A 12416-nucleotide genomic window follows, 5' to 3' on the forward strand; every position below is an offset into this window, starting at 1 on the left:
TTTAACAGTCGTGCACGTGCTCAGCCATTTCTCGGTAGGCCTATCACGTGCTGAGCCGCTCAGCATCTGCAGCATTGGAAGAGGTTCAAAGTTCAACGCGTTTGGAGCATGTCCGGAAGTAGAAATAATTATTGTGAAAGAAAAAACAGATTCGATTGGATTTTCTCTCCAATGCGTCGGACTAAACAAGATGTCTATCGGATTTGAGCCTTATTTGACTACATGTCTTATTTTCTTGTTCGAAATTTTCCAACAGGTAGATGTATTTTATTGATCGGCATTTCTCATTAACTGTTGTAATTAATCTGGTGATAGAATGATGAAACCTTTTTGATTTTTTAATTACACTTAATTTGATAGGTTCAGTCTAGGTATATATAATAAGTATTTATATGAAGGCCGTTTATATTTGCTCTAACACATTATAATGACTTATTTTCGATTAGTTTTATTGTAAATTAATCTATAATTGATGATAATTATCACATTGTATAAAATGTAGATACAGTATAATTACTAATTAGCAAAATGTTTCTGATACTTAGAACCTATACTGTACATAATATAATTTTAACACATTAATGACAAATTTAGCTAGTAAAGCAATACTTTTAAAGGGCCACTACCTTTCCAAAACAGCGTTTGATTTTTAAAATGGGGATGTAAAACGAGAATGATAATTTTGTAGAGTCAGAAAAGTAATTAATTGAATGTTAATTTTACACTTATTATCAATTCCAAAACAATTTAATAAAAATAAATAAAATGTTAATTTTCATAACAGTGTTCGTATGATGTTTCCGGCCGTCATCCTAAATACCGCTCATCATGCAGCTGATTATCACTGGGCCAGACGGCAAAACAGCGAAATGAATCTTCACTGTAACCAAAGATAACATAGGATTTGGTTTGATTTGGTGTTTTAACCTTACCTAGGCCATCAATATAAATTATCTGGTGTTATTATTGTTTTTAAGATAACTTTATTTTTTTTATTCGGAAAAGTAGTGGGCCTTATTAGCTTTAAGAAAATAAATAACATTAGATTATAAAAAAAAAATTGAAGTAATTAAGTCAAATGAAATATGGAATCTGATAATATTGATGCATATGTATGTACTGTACTACCGAGATGAGGGACTAACCAGAATTTCAAATTCAAGATATTTATATACCTTTATATTATTGTTGAATCATGAAAAGATGAATGTGGTCCAATATAAATGACATCATGCTTTCAGCATCAAAACTAAATAAATATTAATTAGTAATTGTCATTTTAAATTAATAATTTTTTCTGCATTGTAAATATTTACAAGTTTCTTGTCATAACACCAAACCCTGAAACATGAGTGTAAAACAATATTAAAAAGGTAAACATATCTAGAACATGCTTTATATTTTACCCAATAAACGCAAGTGTCCCTAAGAGTTTTAAGGCCAAAAATTCAATCACTTCAATTGAAACACAGACTGAAAATATGTATTAAATTGATCTGTGCAGGTTTCTCTATTTGATTTTTTTTTGCAAATTAATTAAAGAGTTACTCTGCTATAATTATGTGGAAAGGTTAGTCCAAATTTGGTACGATTGATTAGCTACCCCCTCATTTTTTTCATTTTTTAATTACCATGGGCACATATTTGGTCAAATATGGTACCTCATATTTCAACTAATACATGTACACGATATTGGTAAATATTATTCTGGTTTATGTCTGTCTAAATTAATTAAAGCTGCTTGAGAATGAAAAATAATTTGATTACCTATTAGCTAAAAAATAAAAAAGTACTATATTTAAAACCAACAAACGCCCATTGCATTTCAATACCTAAAGGAAATTAGTGACACTTATCGGAACATGATCGATACTTCCAGCTTGTTACAGTTATGCACCTTTGTAAAAAACAGTCTACTTCCAACTCCTTCTTAACTACTGGAGGTATTTTAACGGAACCAGATGGCAATAATCCTCATACAGTATTGATGTACATAATCTATATTGGAGTTATGCCCCTCTATGATATTGTGCATGTCTACCAAATTTGTTAAAATGAATGTCCTTGATCATTATTTAAGGTCAAAAGGCCTGTGGTATTCAGGGATGACGGACCAGCAATTTTGTTCAAATGAATGACATTGACCTACATTCAAGGTTATATGGGTCAAATGGGATAGAATCTTTTATCAACTCCTTGTCAAATTAAGCTAAAGGCGTAGAGACCACATATTTTAACTGCGGAAAGCTGGAATGAAAGTTATAAGTTTGTTCAAATGAATTACACTTACCTTCATTTACAGTTCCTTTGGTAAAACACGGGCCTATAGATTGACCACCAAGTAATAGCTGAGCAATTCTGGCCCATTGGACCCTTGTTTATTTTAGGCCTTTTGCCTTTAACTATTAGATTGGCTAAATTGTAATTTTTTTCAGAATTTTTATCTTTTAAATTATTTATTCCATTGTAATTTTTCTGACGATACAGGTCATAGCTGACACCCAGTACTGCAGTGACACAGGAGAAAGGTAAGAAACTGAAAATTCTAGATTTCATGACAGGGCCAAAACACTCTCTAGTAAAATTCTAGATCTCATGATGGGGCAAAGAAACTTACTAATAAAATTCTAGATCTCATGACGGGGCAAGACACTAAACAGTGAAATTTTAGATCTCGTGATGGGATCAAGAAACTTAACAGTAAAATCTTAGATCTCGTGACGGGATCAAGAAACTTAACTGTAAAATTCTAGATCTCATGACAGGCCAAAAATTTGAAAAAGCACTTCCTAGTAATCTCATGACAGGGCTAAGAAACTTAACAGTAAAATCTTAGATCTCATGACAGGGTCAAGAAACTTAACAGTAAAATTCTAGATCTCATGACAGGGCCAAGCAACTGAACTTTAGAATTCTAGATCTCATGACAGGGCCTGACAGGCAACAGTTAATTGTATTTGGTAGATCAAGTAGCCAGCTGGCCTCATTGATGACGTTTACCATTACTACTCTGGGTACATCAATAACTATGAATATTGGACTAATTAACCAACAGCTGTTATTGAGGATCCATAGCTAACAAACTGAATGAGTATAATATGTGATGTTCCAGGTGCGATTATCCGAAGACCTGTTGTCCGAGTGGCTGTTGCTATGGCGTCAACAACAATCACAATAATGACCACCATGCGTATTCCTTCAGAGTATCATTCTATAACCTCTGGTATTTCTGGTAGGTGAAGTTAATCACTGAATCTGATAAGTCATTATACTGTTATTTAATTAGTACAATTAGGGTACATTAAACACAACGTAATGTTGGATATTTTACCTTACTCATACCGTTTTTTTTCCATATTACAGAGTTATTATCCTTGCAGGAAGGTATTGATTATGATGTACCTACATGTAATTAATTTGTGGGCAAAACTCATGTCATTTTCTCCAAATTATATGATGTTACATTCAAAAACACTTGACGTCACAATCGGTACCTGCTCTCAAGGGCAGATAACTCTACAACATGCAAAGATGGAATTAAACCCAATATACCTGGGTATAAGCATCAATTTCAACATCTTCCAGAAGGTAATGACAAAATTATGTAATTTAATACACAATCCATTTAATACAAATGATACCTGAGTATTTAACACTTGCATCATGTATAACCTTTATTCTTCCATACCTACACGTGTAATACTGGCTGGTCTAGGGCAATACACTCATGTCGCCTGAGGTTGTATTGCATGGCTACCCATGCAATAAATCCTTGTGACGTCACGGCGTCAACAAATCTCTATTTCCTCGGTAAAATTTTAACATTTTTTTCACAAAATTGACTGGTTTTACTATAACAGATGCAAGCAATGGAATTCTTGTTGAAAACATCACTTTATCATGTATGGAAAATGACTTCCAGCAGAAATCTCTTCTTCCAGTCATGGATTTCTTCGAATTTATTTCAAAATGGCGGGATATTATAGTTGTAAAATTGCAATAAAATGTCAAGGTATGAAAGAAAAATACTCTTTTATAAGTGGATATGATGGATAGGGATATTCTACCATCGGGATCACAAAATGTTGCAAAACCATAGGCAAGCCTCAGGTTTTACTAAATTTTGTGACCCTCGGGTAGAATATCCCTATCCTTCATATCCACATATGAAAGAGTCTTATATAACTACATTATAACATTATTTTTATGAGAAAGGTTTACTGGTAGCTTGTTTTCAGAAACTTCTTTGTTGAAAACTTACGTTAACTGTTAAGGATCTGGATGTTCAGGGATTCGAGAGTATTTTCTTTTGTATGGCAGATAGTCAGTTACTGTACATATGATTACAACATAGGACTGTTATTTTCAACTAATTATACTTATGTCCTCCTGTATATCCCTCCATCTGTCCTTCTGTCTGTCACTCCATCTATCCTTCTGTGTATCCTTCCATTTGTTCTGTGTATTCCTTCATCTGTCCCTCTGTGTATCCCTCCATCTGTCCTTCTGTGTATCCCTCCATGTCTCTCCATCTGTCCTTCTGCCTGTCCCTCCATTTGTCCTTCTGTCTGTCCCTCCATCTGTCCTTCTGTCTGTCTCTCCATCTGTCCTTCTGTCTCTGTCTCTCCATCTTTCCTTCTGCCTGTCCCTCCATCTGTCCTCCTGCCTGTCCCTCCATCTGTCCCTCTGTCTGTCCCTCCATCTATCCTTCTGCCTGTGCCTCCAGCTGTCCTCCTGTCTGTCCCTCTATCTGTCTCCTTGTCCCTCTCCATCCTCTGTTTGTCCCTCCATCTGTCCTTCTGCCTGTCCCTCCATCTGTCCTTCTGTCTGTCCCTCTATCTGTCCTTCTGTCTGTCCCTCTATCTGTCCTCCTGTCTGTCCCTCTATCTGTCCTCCTGTCTGTCCCTCTATCTGTCCTCCTGTCTGTCCCTCTATCTGTCCTCCTGTCTGTTCATCTATCTGTCCTCCTGTCTGTTCTCTATCTGTCCTCTGTCTGTCCCTCTATTGTCTCCGTCTGTTCCTCCTGTCTGTCCTGTCCTGTCTGTCTGTCCCTCTATCTGTCCTCCTGTCTGTCCCTCTATCTGTCCTCCTGTCTGTCCCTCTATCTGTCCTCCTGTCTGTCCCTCTATCTGTCCTCCTGTCTGTCCCTCTATCTGTCCTCCTGTCTGTCCCTCTATCTGTCCTCCTGTCTGTCCCTCTATCTGTCCTCCTGTCTGTCCCTCTATCTGTCCTCCTGTCTGTTCCTCTATCTGTCCTTCTGTCCCTTCCACCATCTGCCCCCTCTCTGTCCTTCTGTACATACTCCGGTAATTATCTTGTCCTGTTACTGTACCTTTGTACTAAATCAAATATTCCCCAAAGTGACACAGTTTGTTACACACCAAACTTAACTCTAATGGTTTATGTGAGTTGCCTCCTCTTATGGTTTAGGTGATTTGCCTCCCATTATGGGTTGTGAGTTGCCTTCCCTTATGGTTTATGTGAGTTGCTTCCCTTTAAGTATGGCTTGTGTTGATAGGTTCATCATCCTGTTTGTACTAATGTCATGCTTCGGCGGCTGTGGATACTACAAACAGCGACAGAGATTTGCTAGGTCCCGAGGGGTCTGTGGAGTGACACTTGCCACACAGCTAGGAAATCACCCCCACCCTCACCAGCCGAGTACGCTAAGACCCGGGATCAGCATTAACCCAGCACACCTTCAGTCCTCACATTCCAACTTTGGATACACCGGTAGTGGGGACATCAGATCTGGAATTACTCTTCAGCCTCCACCATATTCAGAGGTATGCAACAAGGAGAGGGATAATGATATTCATGTGGGGGCTAGAGCTACCAGCTTTATGTCTCTTGCAGCAGCATGGGTTTTCAAGTTCATTGGGATCAGTTGAATATGTATGACAATTTCTTTCCACAAATGGAAATAAAAGTAAATTGATTTTAAGGAGAAAATAACTTCTGAAGAAGGTATCAGTGGTAAAAGATATTTTTACCATTGTTGTACTTGAATTTTACCTCATCTCCTTGTGTATCAGGAGAGGAGAGAAAATATTTAGCTTCCAGACTGGTGTTCGAACCTGGAACCTCCTGACACTAGCCAGATGCTTTACAGCTACTGGTCACAGATGATTAACCTAGTCTAATTCCACTATATTCCTCCCTCCTTTCTCCAATGTCTTTGCCCCAAAGACACAACAACCTCAATGTTTGTATATATCCTCCTGCTAAGCGTACTGCCAATGCATGAAGCTGGGTTAGCAGGAAAAGAAAAGATTTGAATTCCCATAGACAAGTCAGATGCTCTACTTATGAAGCTACTTGGTCAATAATGATTGGTCCAGTCCTATCCCACTACATATACATGTATACTCAAACAATATAACTATGTAAATGTCTACCTACCTGTACATTCAGGTGATGATGCAGCCGGAGTTATACTCAGCCCAAAAATCTGAGGAGATACTTCCTCCCTATCCTGGTACACAACATATATCGTCCAACAACTCAGGTAAGTAAAAGTACACAACATATATCGTCCAACAACTCAGGTAAGTAAAGGTACACAACATATATCGTCCAACAACTCAGGTAAGTAAAGGTACACAACATATATCGTCCAACAACTCAGGTAAGTAAAAGTACACCACATATATCGTCCAACAACTCAGGTAAGTAAAAGTACACCACATATATCGTCCAACAACTCAGGTAAGTAAAGGTACACAACATATATCGTCCAACAACTCAGGTAAGTAAAGGTACACAACATATATCGTCCAACAACTCAGGTAAGTAAAGGTACACAACATATATCGTCCAACAACTCAGGTAAGTAAATGTACACAACATATATCGTCTAACAACTCTGATAAGTAAAGGTACTCACATATATCGACCAACAACTCCGGTAAGTAAAGGTACACAACATATATCGTCCAACAACTCTGGTAAGTAAAGGTACACAAGATATATATCCAACAACCCAGGTAAGTAAAGGTACACAACATATATCGTCCAACAACTCTGGTAAGTAAAGGTACACAAGATATATATCCAACAACCCAGGTAAGTAAAGGTACACAACATATATCGTCCAACAACTCCGGTAAGTAAAGGTACACAACATATATCGTCCAACAACTCAGGTAAGTAAAGGTACACAACATATATATATATATCGTCCAACAACTCAGGTAAGTAAAGGTACACAACATATATCGTCCAACAACTCAGGTAAGTAAAGGTACACAACATATATATATATATCGTCCAACAACTCAGGTAAGTAAAGGTACACAACATATATATATATATCGTCCAACAACTCAGGTAAGTAAAGGTACACAACATATATATATATATCGTCCAACAACTCAGGTAAGTAAAGGTACACATCATCTATCGTCCAACAACCCAGGTAAGTATAGAAACACTAAATATTCATAGGAGATTAGAGATGGGGTGATACACACAGCCAACTACTTTATTGAGACAGATGGTCATGTGAAAATTAAATTGACACCCTCACCAATACTTCACATGACCTTTATCTCCTATAATACATGGAAGCAACTCTTTCAAATTGACAATGTGTATATGTATGTATTTCTTTGGACTTTTAATACTTTGACCTTTAATCTGTATCTGTTTAAACTTTTCATCTTTTCCCCAGGTGGTACCAGAATGACCAGCAGTGGCCTTCCCCAACCTCCACCGTACTCGTTATTTCAATCAGCCAATCAGGGATTATCAACTCAAACAGCTGATTCAGCAACAGCCAATCAGATTACAGATAACATAAGGCCACAGAATGGTTCCCGACATGAAACTCGATAGAAGATAATGTTGTCACCATGTTGTAATTTCAATAATGTCTTTGTACTTGTTATCCTGGTAAATATTACTATTTCATTGTTCAGTTAACAGAAGTTCTCTTTTTTTCCCCAAAAACAAACATTTTATTTTTCGAGAACATATTATGGTGTAATAATTAATGCTAAAAGTTTAAAATACAGACATTTGGCTCTAACAAAAGTTGTCATTTTTTGTGTGTGGAAAGGTTGTCTATCTTTCCGTCAATTCAGAAATAAGGTGATATTGAACATGGGGGTTTGTTTTTCATAGAATATATTATGCCAGTGTTTTGTAATGTAGATTCTTATTTATATACATACATGTATGTTGCCAAACGTTTGATGTTTTGTTTTTAAACTTGTATTTCAAACAAAAATTTGTATTTTTTGAAAAGTAGTCAAATATTTGATTTTATGATGAGTTTGTTTGTACTCTCTGTTAACATAGAGACCAGTAGAAATTTACCAATGAAATAATTTCATACTGCTTAAAAACTAAAACTTAAACATTCTCAGTGATAGAGATGCTCACCACCTCTATTCTGTACCCTGTCTTCTGTATAGCACAAGTAGGGGAGGTAACTGAGAAGTAACTACAATTGTATAGCAAAAACTCAGTATTCTCTGAAGCATAGAAACGGTAGGTTTTCTTAGGAGTGAGCCTGACAGGTATTTTGTATGACAGGAGAACACATCACTAGTATTCTCTGTAGTATTGACAAGGGAGATAACATAGGAGAAAACCTCACAAATAGTCTCTGTGCAACAGATAAGGGAGACCACCTTGGAGAGAACATCACTAGTATTCTCTGTAGTATTTCCAAGGGAAATAACATAGTAGAGAACCTCAGTAATAGTCTCTGTAGCATAGACATGGGAAGTAACTGAGTAGAGAACATGACAAATATTCTGTATAGCATAAACTGGGGAGGTAAGTGAGGAAAGGACCTGACTATTATTCGGTGTGGCATAGGAAATAACATTGCCAGTACTCTCTGTAATATTGACAAGGGAGATAACTTAGGAGAGACCCTAGTACTAGTTTTTCTCTATAATATAGACAAGGGAGATGATTTAAGAGAGAACCTCATCAATATTCACTGTAGCATAGACAGGGGAGGTAACTGAGGAGAAATCCTAACTAGTATTATAATGGTATTGACAATTAATTTATTTCAATTTGTTTACAGGATACATTGAAGTATTATTGCCATTATGGTGTTGGGCAATTATATTTTTTCCTCAGCTTTTGTGTCTTTCGAAACTAGTGACGTATCAATTAAAACCTTCCAACAAAATACTCTTCAGTAATCGCAGAATAATTTTTAATTTCGCAGAACATTCCAAAGCATATATGTTCATTTATGTATGTAAGCAAATTACTGTCGGTAAATACATGTATGTTTATTTTGAGGAGCTCTTTCCTCTCCTTTCCCATCCCGTCCTTTCTTAGCGAGGGCAAAATATGCCTAAAAGATATTTTTTATTGATGGAATGAAAATCATGAATATAGGTCCAAGTCAGTAAAATTCAGCCCCATTGGGCCTCTTGAACTACAACAACATTTTTAGAAGGTTTTGATATATTTATATTTGCTTGTGAGTAGTGTAGGAAGTGGATATGAATTAATAACCCATTCAACTTAAACTCTCTACATTCTATACCTGGAACAGTGCATTGTGTAATTATATGGGTGGATGAGTTAATATATAATGTGTGTGTTTCATTAATGTTGTGATTATGCATTGTGTACCAGTATATCATCAATTATTATCATATTGTGGACCATCCTCGATATTCCAGGGGTTCAGATCACTTACGATCTCTACACCTCTGGACTATCTCATAGTAAAACTGGAGGCAATAGAATAGAACAGGTAATTTAGTCATCTGATGTACATCAAAAGAACGTATAACGGTACACTGTGGTTGACTGTGTGGCTTTGATGTTAGGCGTCGCTCTCTCTGTAGTCTTCAAAGGAAATCTTTGCTGGCCTGTGATTGGTCAAATGTTTTCAGCTGAGCTGCCTTCAATTTCACTATGAGATAGTCCAGGGGTGTAGAGATCGTAAGTGATCGGAACCCCTGGAATATCGAGGATGATTGTGGACCAATTATTATCATATTGTGGACTTATCAGGTTGTTTGATTTTCTGTGCATTTAACTAGCAGAGATTGATATCAATTTTATGTTTCATCATTCAATTGTCACATGGAAATTGGTTAGTGAAGTTCCATTGCTTGTTGCAAAGTTAAAAAAAAGAACAAAAAAAACAGACTTTTGGCAAAAGAATTATGCAAATGGTTAATGGGAGCAGTTAGATTGCCAAACTACCTGAGTACCTCATGTGATTTAACATGTTGTATTGTGTATGCTATGACGTTTGCTCCAACATTGAATAGGTATATTTTCAGAATAAGGTGTGTCTACAATCCACCTGGTGATTGATCAATTATAAAGAACCAAATCGAATGATATTGTAGTAAATATCATTCAAAGTCTCACAAATACAAAAATAAATGCACTGGTGCGTGTATTACAAAAAATACATTATAATGGAATGTTTCAAGGAGAAAATGTTGTCTTATATATATTCATATGGTTTTAGGTACATATCATATTTACAAACAAATAAAAAAGTTTAAAAATGAATTAAATAATTACAAAATAGCAATGTTACATTTGTTATAACTAAAAACAATCTAGAGTACTTGTGATTAAAATACACATCCTTGTGATCACCTTGTTTCATAGAGATCTCACAACATTCCATCTGGGGTCATTTACCGGTAAGCATTGAATATCTTTCATTTGGCATTCATAGACGATATGAATGCCAATTGGACAGAGGCAAATTCCAGCACTTACGCTTCATGTTGAATTTGCCTCTGTCCAGTTGGCAGTTGGCATTCATAGGGACTATGAATGCCAACTGAAAGACATTCAATGTTTATATTTACATTTGGTTATAATTTCATGATGAAATCCCAAGGGATTTTTCATCTATAATGAATAAATCTTTCATTATCGTCAAGGATGGAACAGCCATTTGAACAGCCATTTCCTTGACCACTAGCACAACAATATGTGACGTAACAATAATGACGTCATAATAAGCGACTGTGTGGTTCATAGTCTGTATGAATGCATACTGTGCTTGGTAAGTTTACATAGTGGGACTACAGTGAAAATGTAAATATGTTCTGGTGACCTTTCAGATTGACCAATCAAATTGCTGCCTCCAGATTTCTTGATGAAAAATGTCAGGAGATGAAATGTTTGCAGAGCTATCCGACTCCTTTTCAATTATGTATGTAGTTGTTTCGCCCATAGAGCACAATTAGCTACATGTACATGTAAGCTGTGACAAAGTGTTGTTTTCAGTTGATCTAGCCATGTGGAGAAAAACATTCCAACTGTAGTACAACAAAGAACAAAATGAACCAGAATGTGACTCCTAGTGGGATGTTGTCAGATCCTCTGTGAAGTCAGGATAAGCATTTTGAATCAGATTGATTCGTTTTGAAATGTATGGTAGATACATATGTATACCATGTTGTGAAGTCCATATGAAAAACGGTTTTGATATTTATGTTTCTTGAAATATACTAAAAATGCAATTTATAGTACTTAGTAATACATATCTACAATATTCTTATTTTACAATGAAACTATTGTTATTCATACTTAGAGAATTAGTTTACAGAGTCTATTTTAAATAATATTTTGTGCAATGAACTAGTACCGTATTCGCCGTAATTAGCGCCCAGAGCGCTTGAATAATTGTAACAAAGGGGGCACTTATTAATGAGCCAAAATGTAAATTGTGGACCAAATAAGTCAATCATATTTTACTTAGTAATTCTTTCTGTACTCATGGTACATTAATTTGTTACAGTAAACATTATACATAGGCCTTTTAACCTTTGAGATGCATTATCATGTCGTGATTCACTTGCAAATTTATGTAATATGGGATACAATTCTTATGTTAGAGGCATCATATGTGTAAACCATTGTAAAATCCATGGGATTGGGGCGTTTATACAACTTAAACTATTCTCCAGAAAATGAGAGGAGCGTTTATAAGGGGAGGGCGCTAATTATGGCGAATACGAAAATTTAACTTTAAGTTTGCGTGGTTTCAGAAAATTCATTTTTGATATTCCATGTTTTATATGTCATCTATTTTACAATAAAAACTATACCAACTGAATGCTTGCAAATCCTTCTTAGTTTCTATACTTGTTCAATGTAGGTACAGCCATATTTTGTGATATTTGATATTTTGTTGAATGTTTTATTTCATTTTTGTTGATTGTATGTAAAAAATAAATGAAAAATCTGAATATAGAGAAATGAATTTGTTTTAAATGTTTTTAAGATTTAAGCCCTATCTTCAGATGTGTGGGTTTTTTTTTGGCTTTTTAGGTCACCTAAGACGAAGTTTCAAGTGACCTATTCTAATCACCTTTTGTCCGTCATCGTCTGTCGTGCGTGGTCTGTCATGTGTCGTGCATCACATGTCCATAAACACAATTTACATTTTCAACTTCTTCAAA

The 12416-nt window shown here is 35.8% G+C and overlaps 1 protein-coding gene across 1 annotated transcript; it reads left to right on the top strand.

The window, feature by feature from the left end:
• The first annotated feature begins 110 nt into the window (after window positions 1–110).
• LOC138314852 (uncharacterized) lies at window positions 111–12213 on the top strand. Its single transcript, XM_069255436.1, has 6 exons — window positions 111–256; window positions 2488–2528; window positions 3113–3232; window positions 5519–5786; window positions 6415–6508; window positions 7673–12213. The coding sequence occupies exons 1-6, from the start codon at window positions 191–193 to the stop codon at window positions 7834–7836; spliced, it is 753 nt and encodes a 250-aa protein (XP_069111537.1). The 5' UTR covers window positions 111–190; the 3' UTR covers window positions 7837–12213.
• The last annotated feature ends 203 nt before the right edge of the window (window positions 12214–12416 follow it).

Source organism: Argopecten irradians, chromosome 2 (assembly GCF_041381155.1).
Source record: "Argopecten irradians isolate NY chromosome 2, Ai_NY, whole genome shotgun sequence".
In the NCBI taxonomy this organism is placed as follows: domain Eukaryota; kingdom Metazoa; phylum Mollusca; class Bivalvia; order Pectinida; family Pectinidae; genus Argopecten; species Argopecten irradians.